Source organism: Pundamilia nyererei, unplaced genomic scaffold (genome assembly GCF_000239375.1).
Source record: "Pundamilia nyererei isolate P.nyererei 1_Seehausen unplaced genomic scaffold, PunNye1.0 scaffold00023, whole genome shotgun sequence".
NCBI classification, from domain to species: Eukaryota; Metazoa; Chordata; class Actinopteri; order Cichliformes; family Cichlidae; genus Pundamilia; species Pundamilia nyererei.
The window spans coordinates 3,736,325-3,756,717 of NW_005187424.1; the positions used below are offsets into that span (position 1 = coordinate 3,736,325).

Consider the following 20,393-nt stretch of genomic DNA (forward strand, 5'->3'; position numbering starts at 1 on the left):
TATTTATTTATTTATTTATTTATTTATTTATTTATTTTTCTTTTGGCTGTCATTGTGATCATTTCATTAGAAATAAAGTATTCTTATGTATTAGTTTCATATTTATCATCTCAGTCATTTGTATGTTTAAATATTTTGAAGCGGTTTCTAATATTAGGAAGTTTTTTGTTTTTGTTTTTTTGTTTTTCTTTTACAGCTCTCACAAGAATTTTTTTTGTCACATCCTTTTTATTTCAGCACCCTGCAACCCCCATCACAAGCACTAAACTGTGTGCGGAGCGATTCCTGCGTGTGAAATCTCTCGTACGCTGCTAAACAAACACCGAATTGCTCTGCTGTGATATCAGACTCCCAGCAAAAAGGAGATGCTGTGTGACTTGGTACAACATAAATGTCAGCTTAGTGATTCACCACTAATGAGATGGCACCTGTGACAAGAGGGAAGGAAACTTTTGTTGTGGAAAACACACAAAAACACACTGATGTGCTGCTTTTGAGAGTTGACAAGGAAACGCTCAAAGGGATCAAATTATTTTACATCTCATACATATGCATGTCTCCGTTAAAGTGTTCCACTTTGTTTATTTACACTGTGTTAGGGTTGTGAATACAGCTGAGATGAAGGGGAATAGAAAGTGTAACGGTGCATCAAAGATATGAGCAATCTGAAGCTTCTTCACTTTCCATTAATGTAACTCCCGTTCTTGACTCTTTATTGACCCAGTTGATTGCTCTACCTGTCAAGACCAACCATGCTTTTCACTAATATTGCTCTACTTTGAGTGCCACCAAGTGTCACCGCATGAAATAATAAGTGATCTTGGCTGAATTGCATTACACGCAAAAGAAAAATTACAGTTTTAGACAATCTGGGCTTGAACATGTTCATTTTTGCAGTATTGTTATTTTCTATCACTGCTGTATGTGGTTAATGTATTCTTACAAGTAAATATAAATTACATATACAGATATGTTAAGTAATGGACTACCCATAATAAACTCTTTTGTTCGGCTTCTTTACATGATGTTTCAAGGACACAGACAATGATTTTCTTTTTATACTGGAAGGATCATTTCCTTTTTATGGCAAAGGTAATCTTTCAAAAGACAACAAAAGCAGATTAATGTGTTCAAAGCCAGAATGAAGACAGTAATAAATATATGCAGAATATAAAGTGGTCAAGTTTAAAGCGCAACCTTTTCAATGTCCTTTACAAGGTGGATAAACACAAAAAATAAGTGTCACAAAACACTGTTAGTAGTGAAGTATAACTACAACACATATGATATCAGTATTTCAGAGTATTGTGCTTTTCCTTTGTTAACGGAACAGCAATGAAGGTTTTATGAAGTGTACTTTCACCTGACAACACACCCCCACTTTCAAACACACTGCATCTCAGTAGTCAATATTTTCAGCAGTCATCTCAGAAGAACAATTAGACGCCTCCATTGTACAGGTATAGCCACTGTTCTAAAGAGGGTCAAATATTTGCTTCTGTAAGTATTCCAAAAAGACCAAAATCAGATGTACTTTATGCAAGACAAGCCTTTTTTCTCTGATAATATTTTATCTTGAATTGGGTTGAAACAATATTTTTTTGAATGAAAAGAATAAGTTATTATCACAGCGATAGTCCCCCTTGCTTTGTCCTCGGTTCAGCAATGTTTTTGGACACTCCAAACGTTTGAGCAGGGCAGGGTTGTTATTGGACTGCTGTTGACTTGGATTGCAGTGTGTTATCAGATGGATAGAGTGAAAAGGGATTTTCTGCCCCACATTTTCTCAGTCACACAAAGGCCACAAAAAAAGGCAAAGCCAACGTTAAAGCCTCATTCCAGCTGGCTCTTGGTACAGCACGGTGTCTTTGACTACTGACCAGGACAGCATCTCACATGTTCTCACTTTGATTTCAAATACCTATCAGTAGCAGGAAAGATGAGAGGGCTTACTGTAGAGCACTAGTTTTATGGTAAAACTGGGGGTTTTCTCCTAAATCATTGCAGAAACACATCTGATTTCTATTTAAATGTGGCCTATTGCTTTTAATTCATTTTAAAACCAAACCAAATGCTGCTAGACCACTCCAGACATCTTAAGTTAGATGAATGGATATTCCATCTGGTAACAACATATGAAGACAATAATGCAGCAGGTGAACACACAAATCTGCACATGTATTTTTTTCCTCCAAAGTAGTCAGCTGTGAAAGCATAGTAAAAGTCTTCTTGTAATGTTAATTTAACGTAGCTATTAAGCAACCAGACAGATTGGCAGCACCTCTCCCTTCGGGCATGGCCAGTAAACTTACATATGAGATTCTGAAGTCCCTCAATGTGCTCAAAAGTTTAGACTTTCATTTAGTCTGTTGTTTATTCAAAGATTTTAATTATATTCAAATTTTTCCAGGTTATTTTTTTTAACTATTTAAATAAAGGTAAACAAAAAAGACATAAGAAATACATTCTGTCAATCTCACATATAGTTTAAAGGTCACCTGGGAAAAAAAATTGTTGAACTCTTAGAGATCATCTCATATCTGTTATTAAAAGACTTTCATTTTACCAGAGTTGCATTAGAGATTTCCTTGTAATTTGCAATTTTCTTTAGAAAAACAGAGTTTTGTGGTGATTTCTGTCACTCGGTTTAAATGTGATGCACAACAGGATATTTAGTAGATTTAGTTCAAAGTTTCAAAATGGGAATAAGTATTTCTTATTCCCATTTTGGACTGAAAAATAGGGTGAAAAATAAGAAATTGCATTTTATTTACACAACATAAAGTGTAGCATAATAAAAATATGGATTCTGTTGCCCTCTTATGGATGGTATAGAGCAAGGTAGGGATTTGCTCAGCATGTTTTTCTGCTCTTCAGTGAAGGAGTTAGACCATTAAAAATAGTAATACGTGCAGCACAAGCAGAGGTAAGAAAAGTGCCATCCTTTACTAAACCCTGCTCCAGGAACAGGCCATATCGGTTATTAAAAGGCAACCCGACAACATTTTTCAAGGGTTACCAAACACGAGACATTCTCAGCCCAACTACTGAGAATAAAATTAATGTAGCATGGCTATATTTCAACTCTATAGTTTTCAATTGATTTAGAATTAGAACACTTTTAATAAGATCATCATTTCCTGGCTGATTGTTGTCAGGCTTTTATTTACGCTGTGTATGAAGTTTGGGTTAGAATCCCACTGGAATTACAGGGAAAAGACGTTTATTGTCATCTGAATAGAGCCAAATATTATTTATTGCCTTATAGCTTTGGAGTTGCTACTGGATTTAGGATCATCTTAGGTGGGAATTTTAAAAAGTAAATAAATTAAAAGTTTTAAGCAAAGTAATAATGCCATCAAATTGTATTTAACGCATAAATACTCAATTTTATAAAATGGAAATATTCTAGTCATTTTGGTATTAATGTAAGTTATATTAACCATCATGTCTGTCTTGATGTGTTGTTGTTTGAATTAGAGTTAATCCTGATTATTTAACATTTGCTTAGCTAATACAGAACAATGCATCACCTAGGATCACTAAAGGTTTGGAATGTGGTAAATCAGCCTTTCCTGAAAATAATATGACAAGTACTTTCCAAGTAACATAAAGTAGCATTAAAGCTATTTGACTTCTGATTAGAAGCAGTTAGATGTGTAAACAGTGTCTGTTCCCTCACTTCTTTTGAGTTTATGTTTGTTCATTCAAAAACAAATACCCGTTGTTTCTCCTCACTTTTGAAACATGGGCAGGGCAGAACCTTTTCCTTTATGACCTCCTCCCTTCTCAACAAGCTTCCGGTAATTGTCAGGGGAACTCACACTGTGTCAGTATTTACGCTCAGATTCAAAACTCATTCTGCCTGCCTATACCTTTCACTTTCTAAACTTCCTTGCATTTGGTCTTTTATTGGTATACTGAAGACTGTTTAACACCCCTTTCTGCCTCAGTTCCTAAAAGGTCTACTTCTTGCATTTAAATTTAGTTTGATGCTATATAAATTACAATATACATGTAAACACGTGTTTTCACTTTAGACTACAGTCAAAAATCTCTTTTACTTACAAAGATATGCAAGTGAGCCTTTAAAAAAAACTAAAACCTCCAAAAAACAAACTGATGTTTATGTTCTGAGTTTACTTCCAGATGTTTAAATGACAGCCAATAATTTCATAATGACATTTAAACAGAAACGTGAATATTCCAGTTAAATAATTTGTGGGTATGTGGGACATAAAGGAAAGCAACATGCCGCCTCCTTTTGCACTCGAAGCTGTATAATTTCACCACACATTTTTGGCCATGGCTCCATCTTGTGGAAAAAAGGTGCAAGTGACTAATGTCGAATTAGTTTTATACTCCTTTTTACTGACAGGCTAAAAGACTTAAAAATACAATATTTTACAAATTACCTTAGAAAGAAAACAGGTAATATACATATAAAAATGCATGCACAAATACACTCACCGGCCACTTCATTAGGTACACTTTGGTAGTGCCAGGTTGTTCCCACTTTTGACTTCAGGACTACACTCATTCGTCATGGTACCGATTTAACAAGATGATAAAGGTAACTGAATCATTCCTCAGAGTTTTTGGTCCATACTAACATCATAGCATTGTGTAGTTGCGGCAGATTTGCAGCCACAGATCCATGATGCAAATCTCCTGCTCAACCACATCCCAGAGGTGCTCCATTGGATTGAGATATGGTGAGTGAGGAGGCCATCTCAGAATAGTGAACTCATCATGTTCAAGAAACCAATTTGAGATTAACTGAGTTTTGTGACATGGTGCATTAGTCTGCTGGAAACAGCCATGAGAAGGCTATACTGAAGTCATAAAAGGGATAGCACGAGCATCAGCATCAGCAACATGGTGACCATGGAGTTTAAATGATGACCACGCGGTACAAAGGAGTCCAAGATGTAATACATCCCCTATATCATTATGCTACCTTCACGAGCCTAAACCATGGATACAAGGCTGGATGGATCCATGCTCTCTACCATCCGAATATTCCACTACTAATTGGAACTCATTAGACCAGGTAAATTTTTCACAATTTTCTAATCACAGTGGCAATTTTTTCTATATATCAGATTTCATTAGAAGCAAACTTAATGTACTTAACATGGAAGAACTTAAAAAGTGGTGGTAGGTTTACAATGCCAAAGGCAGTAAAAAACTACAAAATGTAATAAAACAAAGCAAAACAATGCTGATCTACAATCTTCTGTCCAGTTTTTGTGGAGCCTGTGTAAACAGGAGTCTTAATTTCTTTTTCTTAGATGACAGGAGTGGCACCCAGTTTGAACTTTGCTAATGTAGCTCCTCTGTTTTATATAGGCCTAAAGCAGTCTGGCCATTCTTCTCTGACCTCAGACATTAATAAGGTATTTTCAACCAGAAAACTGCTGCTCACTTGACATTTCTGGACCATTCTCTGTAAATCCTAGAGCGAAAATCAAAGTAGATCAAAAGATTCTGAAATACTCAAAACCAGCCTGTCTGATACCGACAATCATGCATGTTTAAAGTCACTTAAATCACCTTTCTTCCCCATTCTGATGCTCAGTTTGAACTTCAGCAGGTCATCTTCACCATGTCTACATACCTAAAAGCACTGAGTTGACCATTCAGGTTCAATAATAAGGAAAGGAATAATTAGAAAGAATATTGCCACTAAATTAATTAATGAAATAATTGAAAATTTAAAACATGCACCACTTGAATTCTAAGAGCAAAGTTCTCCTTTCATTAAAAAGAGCAGCAGCAGGAAGAAGAAATTCCACCAAAGAAGCAGCAATCCACTTGTTGTGGTATAGTAGCCTACAGCCTCCACCTTTTAATAGGGGTAATTAGATTCCAGCATTTCATTTGGCACAAACTCATTTTAAACACAAGATTGGAAATATTTAAAGGGGGGGAGGGGGGGGGGGTGTTTGGTGAATTCTGGACAAATTTGTATTAAATAGCATTACACAATGAAGAAATTTGACCCAGTCCTGGCAATTTTATTGTCACTGCATAGACACACTCAAACTCATTGAAGTCTTGTTTTATTTTAATTGTTCGTACTTAATAACACCAATTTTGTTATTTTTAAATGTTAACTCAATTTCAACTTAAATTCAAGGCCTGTTTCCATTTCGCAGGAAGTAAAATTATGTCTGCTTCAGGTGATCCTTGTAAAAGTCACAATCACCTCAAGCCCTCTAATATTTTCCACTTTCCTTTCACAACTAAGAAAAGCCCTTAAAACTGTTTACTATTGATTAGAAATTATAATGTCTCGTTGCATTTTCAAAAGTACAAAAAAATTAAATGAAAACTTTGAGTAAAGGCGCGTAATTCAAGTTGTTTCCTTATAAATATACTTTTAAAAAAAAACACGAAGACGATAGACAAAATCGCTTAATAAATCAAGTAGACGTAACGCAAGGGATGTTCGCTGCTGAGAATTGTTTTGCAGCTTAGTTCTGTTTAATGAAGGCAAATTTCCCGTTTCTGAGTCAGCCCGTAAACTCATCGCTCCGCCCAGATCCCGGTTTTGTGTTCCCGGTGAGCCACAGACACGTTTCCCCCCACAGTTACCACAAGTCCGCAGCCTGCTTTCGCAGGCTCACAAACCAGGCGAGTGGCATTATTATTTGCAGGAGTTGCTCAGCGGAAGCAACCGATAATGTACTGGGATGTTATCGAGTTACCATTTTGTTGGGAACGCTCAACATAAATCTGTAACTCATGGTTTAAAGAGAAAAACAGTTAGCTAAACACTTTGCAGGAGGCTGTGTGACGGTGATTTTAATGTCATTTTTTAAAACTATTTCAAAGAAAAACACTGGTAGGTAGGTAGAATATAGGCCAATCAAGTCTGGAGTCTTGAGCAGAGGTGTATAAATTTGAAGTGGTTGCCTTAGAAACGTCCACTACCGAAGAGTTGAACGCAGGATTCCGCGAAATCTCGTAAGGTAATGTTTGTTAGTACGACAAAGACGACGACTAAGGTAGTGGTGATGATAACCAGAGCAAACTTGTATTATGGTGGTTGGTGAATTTTAATTTCCCAATATGTTGGACTTCTATAAAAGTCATCAAACTGATAGGAAGACTAATGAAACGTGACCGCTTCTAAACACTTCGGTTATTAGCGCGCTTAGCCGCGTTAAATGCTTGCCTAAAGCGACTTGCGTTGAAAAGAAGAAAATAATTTACAGACTAGCTGTTAAGGGGGGGTTTTTGTGCAAGATTCAACTGCTAAAATGTGCAGAGATGAAAAATACAAAGCGTTTAACTTTCTAGCGCTGACGACCAAACTCATCCGGGAGCATTAGCACATTATCAAGGTTGTTAGTGCATAAAATACAAAATGCTACTACTTAAATTGCTCCGTTAGTACGCGGCAACTGTGGTTATTTTATTTGGTATAGTACACCGACTGTTGGTAACGTTAGCAGGCAGGCGGACTAACCGGTGGGCGTGACTGAAGCTGGTTTTTTTAAATGTGCCTGCCATTTATTGGTTTGACAGAGGGCGAGAGACGCACTCCTGTGCATCTCTCCAAGATCTTGGCTGCTCGTTGCTTAAAAGCAGGTGACGTGAAGCACTTTAATCGGTAGAGAAATAACACATAGTTAACATTAAATATTTAATTTAAATTTACGATACTGATGCCTAGTACTGTGCATGAGTCGTGAGTTGCCCCTAATTTGTCGATCTTTTACTCCATGCACACAGACTTTCTTTGTATTCAGCAATAGCTCTCCAGGCTTTCCGAAGGCCTTTCAAAGTATTTCTATGGACATTGGCTGTCGTTTAACTCAATTTCAGTACAATTCTTGTACCTGACCATTTTTAGGGGATTTTTTGTTATAACATCGACCTATGAATCATTTAAGCATAAAAAAGGCACCTTACTTAAGTGATGAATTGTATCTTTACCCTCAGCCTGCTGCAAAAAGATGCCCTTTTCAAATTTCTTCACTTTAATCTATGAAAAAAAAGTAACACAGGTTGACCAGGAATCAAACTAGGTAATTCCCAGTGATCTGTTGGCTGATAACTTGGCATCTGGTGTGTCAGAGAAAATAAAACCAGTAAAGAACAAAAGGCGTGAATGCCTTAAAATTTTTTAATCTACTGCAGATAAAGGGTATCTGAAAATCATGCAATTAAATTATTTCTCAGAGATGCATCTGGATCTTCTGTTGATCCATCTACTGCCTCATCAGAAATGCTGATGGAATGTTGGGTGTTTGGTTCAAATCATCATTATTATCTACAAAGGAGGTCAGCAGAGAAATACTTAGCTTGCAAACATGAGCAAAATCCAGACTCCTGTCACCTATACATGTATAATTTGCAATCCAACATATTTCCTTCAGCACACAGTTTACAACTGTGAATCTGTACATCATCATCATTACACAGATCTTTAGTCACCACATTTACAAATTACTTTCCCAAGCACATTGAGGGGACAAATTCACTTATGGTACATATGTTTGTAGAAGCCATTATCCTCTTTTTAATGTTGAATTCAGTATCACACTGAATAACTTGAACAGGCCCTGAATAACTGCTGGCAGCCAGCACTAAAAGGAAACCACAACTAAGTGATTAATAAGACCATTTCCAGTAATCCAGTATATGTTTAACTATTTAGAATGCTCATTAATGTATGATTGAAAAGGATGGGTAACAATACCCCAACGTATCAGACCCACATAGTGTACTTAAAGGATGCAAACATACTGTTGCTTCATCTGAAGTAAAATGTGCACTGGAGCAGTTTTGGAGAGATGCTGTAGATGGCAGTATTACATGTGTCTAGCACAAATGAGCCTCTCCTAAGCTTCCATTCTTAAAGAGTTATTTGTTGTTGTTTTTTTTTAAATATTTCTTTTCTGTTTTGATTCTGCTATAAATCTAAGAAGTGTTTGTACATACTCATTTTCTGCTGAAGAGACTATAGTTGTTAGACTCATTTATTGATATTAAGGTTTTTTTAAGAGAAAAAAGATTCATCCTTTGCAGCTTTACCTTTTTTTTCATACAGTGGGTAAATTAAGTATCAAACACTTCATCAAATTTCTAAATAAAGATATATCTAAAGGTGCTATTGACATGAAATTCTCACCAGAAATTTGCAACACATCCAGTCCATACATGCAAAGAAATCCAACCATGAATGTCCATAAATTATGTGTAAAAATGAGAAATGACGCAGGGAAAAGTATTGAACGCACTTAATGAAATTTTTTTGTAAACTTAATTTGTTTGATACTTTTTACAAAAAAAGGGGAGGGGCTGTTCTTCTACACAGTCGTTAAATCCTGCAGGTTTCCCTGGGCCCCTGCTTTGAACTCTGACCTTTAGTTCTTTCCATAGATTTGGATTCAGGTCGAGTGATTGGCTTGGCCGTCCAAGCAGCTTAATTTTCTTTCCTTAAACCAATTGAGTTTCCTTGGCTCTGCATTTGGTATCACTGTCTTGCTGAAATGTCCACCCTTGTTTCAGTTTCATCATCCTGGTAGATGGAAACAGATTTTAATTAAAAATGTCTTGGTAATTTTTTCCATCCAACAGACCCACACCATGATATCCCCACCTCCAGATTTCACTATTGGTGTTTTGGGCTAATAGAAAGTGCCCTTTGACCTCCAAACATGGCGTGTATTGTGGCATCCAAAGAGTTCAATTTTGGTCTCATCTGACCACACTATATTTCCCCAGTATTTCACAAGCTTGTATAAATATTGTTCAGCAAACTTTAAAAGTGCTTCATCATACAATGGAGTCTTCCATGGTAAATGCACATATAGGCCATGGCAGTTCGTTTCATTACTTACTGTTTTCTTCAGAACCATTGTACCTGCTGATTCCAGGTCTTTTCACAAGTGGTCCTTGGCTCTTGGACAGCTGATCGTTCTTTTCACTCCTCTGTCTAAAATCTTGCCAAGAACACCTGGTTGTGGCTGGTTCATGTTGAAATGGTGTTCTTTCCACTTCCAGATTATGGCCACAACGTTGCTTACTAGAACCTTCATTTAGAAATTCTTTTGTAAACGATGCCATCAGTATGTTTTGCAAAAACAAGGTTGCAAAGGTCTTAAGTGCGATCAATAGTTTTACATATCAAGGGATGTTTCTTGTGTAATGACTACAACTACTACAACTTCTTTTTTTTTTTTAATATTATTTATTGGCTGTGTGATACTTTGGTAATGAAACCTCTTTTTATAGGCCTTCAGTTGGGACTGCAAATAATATCAGCTGATAAAGAGGCAGGCTTGCTTTCTAATTACTGATAGATTTCAGCTTGGGTCATGACATCCATACCCGTTTGCACCTCTCTTTCTTCATGTGTTCAATACTTTTCCCTGTGTCATTTCTCATTATTGCACATAATTTATGGATATTTATGGTTTGACTTCTTTGCACGTGTGAAATGGATGGATTGTTACTGACATCTTGGGGGAATTTCATGTTAATAGCATCTTTCGAAATATATTTACTTAGAAAACTGGTGACATGTTCAATACTTAATTTTACCTATATGTATCTGACATTTAAGTCTTCAATTTTATATCAAGAATATGAATGCTATAGCAGTCACGGGGAATATTAATGCTCAATATAAATTTTTAAGAATTTAGGGGGTCGAGAGACTAGTTTGCGGCATTCTTGTAGTAAAGTAGTTTTGTTATATTATTGTTGGTTTAATCAGCAGATGCTTTCCTTTTTTCACTTGACATGTAGGAAAACGTGCTACGAGCATCGAGTTTCTGCAAAGCAATTTCCAGGTGGCTTTCCCCCTGCATGCAATTTGGATATCGCAATGTCTGAAGGGAACGTCGGCCCCCCTGTGAGTGGAAATCCCCCTCCACCAGAGGTCATAAATTCCAAGAGGCCTGGACGTGTAACCAATCAGCTACAGTATCTGGAGAAGGTGGCACTCCAAGCTTTATGGAGGCATCAATACTCATGGCCTTTTTATCAGCCAGTGGATGCAGTGGCACTGTGTCTCCCAGTAAGTAGTAAAATTGTAGTTGTAGCACTGCAGTAAGAATGCAGTCATGTGTATTTAATGTTTGAACCTAAAACTGTCTTCATGAGCCACACTTCAGAAAGGCATGTTTTCATGTTCATGTCTTTATCTTCAGGATTATTATACAATTATTACAAATCCAATGGATCTTGGCACCATTAAGAAGCGGCTAAAGAATAGTTACTACTGGCAAGCAGTTAACTGCATAGAAGACTTCAATATTATGTTCACCAACTGCTATTTGTACAACCAGGTAAGATGATAATAGTTATGTTGCTGTATGATACCAAAATGTAACCACAAAGCACATTTCATATTCCTTCACAGAAGCAAGATGTACAAAAATCAGAAGTAGTCCTACAATGAAAAAAAGCTGGACAAAAAAAATAACAAAGTCACACTTTTGTTTTGTGCAACTTTTGGTGCTTAACAGTATTGGAATGCATCTCAGCAGTTTAAACTGTCACAAAAGCACATTTGCCTTTTTTTCCTATTTAATGCATCATTTGTCTTTCCACAGCCTGGGGATGATATTGTTTTTATGGCAAAAACCCTCGAAAAGCTTTTTCTGCAGAAACTTTCTAAAATGCCTCAGGAAGAGTTTGTGGTAGAAGTCACTACAAAGGACCTACAAAAAGGGAAACACTCTAATGCAGGTATGTTGCATGCTCCTAACTAGTAATGCAGGGTCATTTTGTCCTGTCTTATCATTTTTGTAAAATTTTAAATGAGAAAGAGAAACTTCAAAAATGATATTACGATGTTACCACAGGAAGATATTAAAATTGCACTGATTTTGTTCACCATATAAAATTTTGTTCACCTGTGATGCAGATGCATTAAAGCACCGATCCCTCATGTCAGAGGTTGTTCTTCAGCAGACTGTGACAGTCATTCCTCCAGATGTCCCTCAGTCGAGCCTACCCATCCAGCTCTCTGCACAAACTGACTCAACACTAAGCACCGAAATGGTTTGCGAGCAACTTTCAGAATATACATAAAATCATGCAGTGTTCTATTTAAGTATAAACGTTTTACATAAACTTAGCTGTACTAGTAACGGTTCCTTATGCGATTGTCTAACCAAAGACCTCAAACAGTGCATGCATTTAGTATAGTAAATGCATCATCGCATATAGATGATCATCATTAACGAATGATGTCAGAAGCTATTAATCATATTTATTACTGATTGTTTTTCTGCCTTAAAACAAACTTTTAAATGTCACTTTTGTTATTTGTGTCCCACTGCTTTTTTCCTTTTTTAATATCTAGAGCAAAAAAGGTCTCAAGCGGAAAGCAGACCCCACCACCACCTCAGTGATCACCAGCAGTGAAGTCTCCCCTGCTGAACATTCAGCACCTTGTATGCTGATCTCCCACAGAGGCAGTGGAAGGCCCATCAAGCGTCTTAAGAAAGAATTGCCTCTCATTGAGGCCAAGAAGGTCAGACTGTCTGAGCAGCTCAGATGCTGCAATGATATCCTGAAGGAGCTGCTCTCAAAGAGGCACTCTGCATATGCATGGCCCTTTTATGTGCCAGTTGATGCGGTTGCTTTGGGTTTGTATGACTACCATGATATCATCAAGCATCCCATGGACCTGAGTACTATCAAGGTAAAATGTCTGAGCTGATTAACTGAAGCATGTAATGTGATTTTCAGTATATGGTAGATCAGTTTTCTCAACAAAAATGTTACTTCCTCAGAAAAAGATGGATCAACGAGAGTACGGAAATGCAAAAGTGTTTGCTGCCGATGTTCGCTTGATGTTCTCCAACTGTTACAAATACAATCCACCTTCAAATGAGGTGGTACACATGGCAAGAAAACTTCAGGTACAGTTTATCAATTTATTGATTTCTTAAATCAGTAGGACAATATTTAAATGTAAGTTATGTTTTATGTTTAACTTCACATGCATTTTGCATGTCCTTAAAGCCGCATTCACATCAAATGAAATTCACTTGTCCGACATTGGTTGGTTGCTTATTGTTGGTCACTAGTTGATATGTCTTTTAATTACATGCCTTAAAGTTGTACCCGCACACCTCAGCTTGCAAAATGGCATCGACTTCCTGTTATCCCTGGTTGCCAAATTGCTGCTGGTTGCTTCCTCCGGGGATGGGGCTCTGGGCCTAAAAAGCAAATGTGTTTTAGGTGCTAAACTTGAAATCTCCTCCTCCTCCTGAGCAGATTCCCACTTAAGTGATTTAACTGCTGTTTGCTAACTTCTGAGAACATTGCAGTTAACAAGTGTTATATAATTTGAAACCATTTACAGTGTTGTATCATCATGAGCCACATGTACAAGACGCTAAACAGAAGCACAACAACAGCATGCTTATTATATGTTAGAGTGCGTCATAGCAGTAACTTGTTCCACACATACACCTTTTGAACCAGTTTAAATTGAACTCTAAAAACACCCCCAGATAAATAGTTTTTCACTTAGTTGCAGCTGCAAAATGTTCAAAAAAAAAAAACAACTAGTGTGGACTTTTAGGAGGAAAGTGTCTTTGCTTGTCTAACTATCCTGTGATTATGAGCACTTTTTGTACAATAGGGGTGGTTTACAATTTCTTTGTGCATGATGGAGCATTTTTGCCACTAATCATCCCCCCAAAAAACAAAACAAAAGGCCTTCAAATACAACTTGCTTTGACATGCCCCTGTAACAGTTGTATAGACTAACCTATGTCAGTTGACGAATTACAGTTGGTGTAATTGCTAACAATACTGCAAAAATATTTTGTTTTAACAGGAAGTTTTTGAGGCCCGGTATCTGAAGCTTCCCCATGAAGCAGAGTCCTGTCAGACATCACATCGGCAAGAAAAGGGAAAAGGAAACCGAAATGGAAGTCTGTCAACTTCAGAAAGTTCTGACAGCAAAAGCTCATCATCTGAGGAAGAATTTTCATCAGAAGGGAGAGCCATTCTGCTTGCCAATCTGGAGGATCAGGTCAGTATTGCGCACACAGTAACAAGCAAGCTTTGAGAAATAAATTACTTCAGTGCTCTATAGTTAACTTAAATGGCTCGCTTTTCAGTTGAAGGCTGTCAGTGAGCAGCTGAAGAAGTTTGTCCAGGATCCCATGATGAAATCAAGGAAGAGAGAAAAGCTGAAGAAGGAAAAGAGATCAAGGGAAAAGGATATAGCTCAACTAAAGAACAAATCCTTTAAATACAAATCTGTTGTTCAAAGTATCGCACCCAGCAGGAGCTCTTCCTTGTAAGTGAACCCCACTTAATCAATCAATATTTTTTGTATTTTTTTACCTAACATAAACTGTTGGGCTGTGTATGCTACTATATAAACTAAACATAAATATTTCATATGTATGTATAGGAAAGAAACCAGACCTCCTAATCTCCGTGAATCCATGAAAGATGAGGGTTCAGCCCCATTGGCACCAATTACTTACCAGGAGAAGAAACAGTTAAAACTGGACATCAACAAGCTGCCTGGTGACAAACTGGGCAAGTTGGTGAAAATCATCCACACCAGGGAGTCTTGTCTGCGAGATTCCACTCTGGAGGAGATTGAAGTTGACTTTGACATGCTCAAGCCTTCCACACTACGAGCTCTGCAGAGGTTCGTCGCAGAGTGTCTGACTAAATCCATCAAGAATGTAACAAGTAAGTACAGCGTGACTTAATCAGAAAATACAAGTTAGTCTGCTAAACTTGAAGTGTCTTTACAGTGACAGTGCTTGCTTATCAGGTCAAGCAGTCAAAATCTGTCCAGTAATGGTAAAAGAAATATTAGGTTTAGTATATGCTTGTCTTTATACATACAGTACAAGTCAAAGGTTTGGACACAACGCAACAACTCATTTAATGGCTTTTGTTTATTTTTACTACTTTCTGCCTTTTAAATACACGCTGAAGACATCAAAAATATGAGGCAAAATGTATGGAATCATGTAGCATAAATAAACTCCGGCTTTTAAGGTGTCGTGGATAAATACAACAAAATAAAACTAGCACCGGTACAGAAGAAAATAAGATTTATTCATAACACAAGTGAAAAGACCCAGGAAGACCGAGTTAACGATAAAAACGATAACAAAATAACGCTAAAAAACAATAAAAACCCTGAAAAACATACATTTCACACCCGAGCCTCAACTCTCGTGGCCCGGTACCAAACGACTCCGGTCCGTGGCCCGGGGGTTGGAGACTGCTGCACTATATGAATATTTATATTATAAGATATTCTCAGTAGTTAGAAACCAAAATTCTGCTCCACAAATGTATCTAGCATGAATTTTTCAAAAATGGCTGAAGAGTAGATTTAAAAAAAAGTCTGTCCAGTCTGGAAAATAATGGGAATTATACTGATATTTTTCTACTTATCAACACAAACTGATAAAATTATAGTATTTACAGCAAAATAATTAAACAATAAAAACAATGTTACGTTAAATAGAAACATAATTTTTCAATTCTGTTGTTGATGACCTGTATGTCGTGCTTCTCAGAAAAAAGACCCAAACCCACAGGAGCAATCCAGACTGCAAAACTAAAGTATGGCGGAACGTCTCAGACTGTCGGCAAAGACCAGCACTTAAATGGTAAAAAGAGGTCATCAGGTAAGAAACAGATTTGTTGCAATGGTACTTCCACGTGTGAGACAGTGTAAAAATGTCAGTCTTGTGTTAACAGCTCAAGTCGTGGCCTCTCCTGGTCTCAGCTGCTCCTCAAGTGGGAGCAGCAGCAGCAGCAGCAGCAGCTCATCCGACAGCAGCAGCTCATCCGACAGCAGCAGCTCATCCGACAGCAGCAGCTCATCCGACAGCAGCAGCTCGAGTAGTCTTTCTACCGCCTGTGATGCCAGGGACACTGAATCAGGTCTGGTGCTGTCTTCAGCTTCTCCATCTCATTTTCCCCTTCTTGCTTACATGGGTGCCTTTTTTCATTAATTTGTTTTATTTATTTATTCAATTATAAAGGTCTCTTTTCTTTTTTCTTTTTTTCTTTTTTTTACATTTCATACACACCTTTCTGTAATCTGTTGACATGGATGAGTCCTGCATGTTTGTACCAATGACAGCTGCAGTAAAGTCTCGGTCTTTTGGGGGGTATTTTTTTCATTGTTTTAGTAGGCACTGAAGTGTGTTGCATAATAGTGGTGCCATTAAACAGAAAAAGCATAACTCATAAAGTAAATTTATGCGAGGCTGAAAAACGGCATCTCTCTGATGACAGGGTCTTATTGCTTTTTTTTCTCTTTTTTTTTTTTTTAAGGAAAAAATAAATGAGAGCTTATGTAACAAACTATTCTTATTTTATGCTGCGAAGATATCTCAAATAGCTTGTTTTTCATGATGTTTGAACAGGAAACTTTAAGAGGCTCTAGCCTAAATTAAAGAAGTAAAAAATCTAATCATATGCTTACCAGCTACTTTTTTTTTTTAGGTATCCGGTCTTTAAATGATGACATGATGAATCCTGCTTCAGGGCCCAAACTACCCTGCGTTTAATAAGGCTGTTTAACCCGTTTTAATGCTTTGTATCTTGTTCTTTTAATCTCAAAAAGCCCCTAAAAACAGTCAGTGATCACTGTCAGCCTCTCTCGCTTTTTATTACCGCTATTCATTTCAAAGCTCAGTTTTTAAAACCTTACGATGTAACTACAGCCCAGCCCATGCAGCAGTATATGAATGACCTCGTATTGCAGATGGATTATCTCAGTTGTTCTCCTGACTGAAGTTTGGTCCATTTACAGCATGCTGCCATGCGACTGCATTTGTCCCTAACCATCGGGAACCCTCACGTTAACTTTTATCGAGTGGGAAAAAGTTAGCGTTCATTCTCCAGCTTCACTGTGTTTATGTTATGCTAACATAGCTGTGTCGCTAGCGATCACGTAGCACATCATTAAATACCAGCTAGCGAAACTTCATTAACCCTATTTGGGCAACCACCTGCTTAAAAGTCCAGGTGAAAAAATGAATAATTAATTAACACTTGGAACTATTTAGCTTTTCTTGAAGGTTGTGTGAAAAGCAAATTGTTATAAATTTCACGGTGTCTTGTTTTTCCAATTTATGGCACAAAATGAGTTATTATTGTCAATGTTTTTCAGTGCTGAAAAAGAGGAAGCGGAAATCTAAAGACCATTGCCAAAATGTTAATAAAAAGGTAAAAAGATTCTCTTTTTTCTTTATTCAATAGATCAATGTAAGCTGGCGGGTTACATTGATAAGTAAGACTGTAATTTCTTGTGTCAAAGGTGAGACATGCTGCTGGTAAACAGATGTTGGGAGGAGCAGATTTGACGAAAGCATCCGTCAAGACCAGTCAGCTTCTTGCTAATGGGCAGTCTGTAAAGAAAGCAAACAGGGAAGGACATCCAGCACAGCACGATGCAGCGCTAACCTGTGATGACTTCACTTTATCGCCTCCAGGTAATGTTTTTGTCTTTACAAATGCAACATTTGTCCAAAAGTAAAAAAAGATTTACCAGCCTCTTGAAAAGATCTTTCCACAAGATTCTTTATTTCTCAGGACTAACAGTTTTCCCACCATGAAAAGTACAGTAACAGTTATCTGATTTTACCACCACCCATTTACCTGGTAGGCCAGACAAAGAACTAGCGCCTCCTTACCCTCCCCCCGCTCCTGGTTTGGAATATAATACTCATGCTTGCCTTTAGTTGGTTTTACTCAATAGTAGCACATGTGTTTAAATAAATGTGCAGAAATCTGCTTCTTGTGTCATTGTAATGAGTTGAGAATGAACTCCTGTAATTTACTGTTTGTCCAGATTTGTCTGCACTTTTATCCCCCATGGGATCTCCCATAGAGCTACTGGACTGGGCTGCTGCAAGATTTGAGGTACGTCAAAAAAGGCACATTTCTGCACACAAAGGCAACTTTTACAAAATCTGCTTTGTAACAGCTTTTGGGGTAGATATTAGATACATGTTTTATCATATGTTAGGAAATATGTGTAGGCATGTGCTGCAACTACTATGAACAGGCCAACGTCAGTACCAGCAGCTGATTTAAAAAAATAACGTGCCTGAAATGATAATGAAGAGACCTTTATTAAGAACGTGTAGTCTAGCAGAATCTGCCATCTTTCCCAGCAGCAGTTTACTATTGCATTATGTAGGGATATGTTTTGTTTGTTTGGGGGTTTTTTCTCAGCAATTTGGAGCCTTCATAATTTGAGTGCATGAGTTAGCCACGTGGAAAAAACTGCACCCACCCATTCCATGTGTCATAGTTGAAAGCTATGGTTTTTAAACAAAATTTGCTTTTCCTGCAGGGTCCAGTGCTGTCCCCTCTTGGAGACAGCCCTCTGCAATCCAAAGACGAAATAACACCCAGTAAGTCGCTTTAAATCACTTATTATTACATCACCATCTTTAAAAACTACCGTTTTCTTCATAATGTTAGGAAATGTTAACTTTATTATTGCAGATTTCAGATACACTGCAGATCTTCCTGACAAGCAGTTGATTAATGTGCCTAACACTGATGCTGCGAGTAAATCTGCTGAGGGTGAAAAACCCCAAATTCCCAAAAAGGTTGGTTTAATACTCCAGAAAACTGTCATGATCATTTATCTTACTTTTATGTGCTGATATAGCTGGAAATTATATCAATGTTCAAGGATGTGCTGCTTTTTATGTGCATTATTCATTAGAAAGTGGTGCAAATACTTTCAAATGTGCTGTTTTCACCACCAGAAGGCATTAAATTATTACAACTTAACTTTTTTTTGTGTTTTTTCCCTCTAGTGGCCAAAACCTAGCTGGTTGATGCCAACAAATGCACACCAATGTTTGAAGTGAATGTATCTAAACATTGTGATTTTCCTTGCTTAGGATATTGTGGTGAAAAACACCGAGCCTTGGGTGAGATTGGGAAGACCGAGAGAGAGGGTGATGCTACCTCCAAACAATTCCTCAAAAGAGATCTTCCAGATGTTTCGTGAAAAACTACTGAAAAAGAAATTGTTGGATGAAAGCAAAAAGATCGAGGCTCCTGAAAAGACCAGGTGTTCACACAGTTAATAGTTAAAGCATTCGATGTGAATTTAAATTAACAGGTAGATTTAATTAAGTTGTCTGGCATACAGTTGTTGCCTTTTGGCCAAAGTTTTAAAGATGCCAAAACTACTGAGTGCCTGTATTAGTTGCTATAAGCCAAGATATATATTTTTTCTCTCTGAAAACATAATAATTGATTGAAAGAGAGCAAAGTCAGTAACTTGGGTATTCTCCTTCTAGTCTACAAGTCCCATGTAAATCAGAACAAAACCCACAGCCTGTTAAGGAAGTTTCGGGTTTGCCTGGAAGTATTTGCACAGAAGGTCCCTTGGATGCTCCCAAACATGTTGAACAGCAAAGGTCTAAAGAAAGGCAACCTCTAATCACACAGTCGTCTTTAGATAAAGAAAGAAAGCTGGCCCGCAAAAGAGCGCAGGAACGTCGCAAGCGAGAAGCAGTGAGTACCTTCTGTATCTGTTTCAGTGATCCATTTGTATCATTTCATTTGATTTTGGTAAAAAATATCATGTTAAACTGTATTGCTGTTTGTTTTTCTCTTTTATATAGATGACTGGTATCGACCTAACATTGCAACGGGATGTCATGACTAGATTTGAGCTTGACCTTGACCTTTAAACTGGGCGGAGATTTATCTGAAACGTGTTTGATGTCTTGATAGTTTTTTTCCCTTTGATGCCCTGTACATGTCATTAAACCTAATAAAATAAATGCTTCATTTGTGGGGGTGGTAGTAATTTGAGCCCTTTTCAAACATCATTTCATCATACTGTTAAGAGTTAATTTTGTTAATGTTCACGCAGAGAGTTTGATCGGACATGTCAGCGATGGAGGAAACCACAGTATACACACAATGTTTCCACTTTTGCAACAAGCATATTTTAATATGCTCGTCTTTATTTAGTGGAGTAGTTGGAAAAAAATTTTTAGTTTTCTCTGCACGGTATGTCCTTCTGTTTGTTTTATAGTGCTGCTGAGAGGATTAAAAGAGGAACATTTTAATCTTAATGCACTTTTGAAACTAAACTGTTGAGATACAAATGCTATTATGTACATGTTATTGCATCCCAAAGATGTGGGAAAGACCTGGCGAGATTGATGTTGTAAGCATTACGGAAACCTGACCAGGTGCTCTTTGGCACAACTTGACAAAATGTTGAGGCGCCATCAGGTGAATGTAAAGTCGTGCACATCTTAAAGGGGCTTTAAGTGCAAATGGATTTAGTCCTTACTTAGCATTTGATAAATGCCTGCACTAGTGCCCTCTGGATTTTCGCCTGACTAGGGTTAAAGTGCCTTCATAAAAGAGTTATG

At 37.4% G+C, this 20,393-nt stretch overlaps 1 protein-coding gene across 4 annotated transcripts; it reads left to right on the plus strand.

Moving 5' to 3' along the window:
• The first annotated feature begins 6,571 nt into the window (after positions 1-6,571).
• brdt (bromodomain, testis-specific) lies at positions 6,572-19,801 on the plus strand. 4 transcript variants are annotated; one of them, XM_005727220.2, is made up of 20 exons: positions 6,572-6,639; positions 10,768-11,038; positions 11,172-11,309; positions 11,577-11,712; positions 11,891-12,027; positions 12,332-12,673; positions 12,765-12,893; positions 13,820-14,017; positions 14,106-14,287; positions 14,405-14,694; positions 15,540-15,650; positions 15,724-15,909; positions 17,147-17,202; positions 17,294-17,468; positions 17,828-17,898; positions 18,335-18,395; positions 18,490-18,596; positions 18,897-19,069; positions 19,302-19,518; positions 19,629-19,801. In XM_005727220.2, the coding sequence occupies exons 2-20, from the start codon at positions 10,847-10,849 to the stop codon at positions 19,695-19,697; spliced, it is 2,970 nt and encodes a 989-aa protein (XP_005727277.1). In that variant the 5' UTR covers positions 6,572-6,639; positions 10,768-10,846; the 3' UTR covers positions 19,698-19,801. The 4 variants fall into 4 exon arrangements, with proteins under 4 accessions (XP_005727277.1, XP_005727279.1, XP_005727276.1 ...); XM_005727222.2 differs by lacking the exon at positions 6,572-6,639 and adding an exon at positions 6,777-6,977 and having other exon boundaries at positions 15,540-15,632; XM_005727219.2 differs by lacking the exon at positions 6,572-6,639 and adding an exon at positions 6,779-6,977.
• Positions 19,802-20,393: the final 592 nt, after the last annotated feature.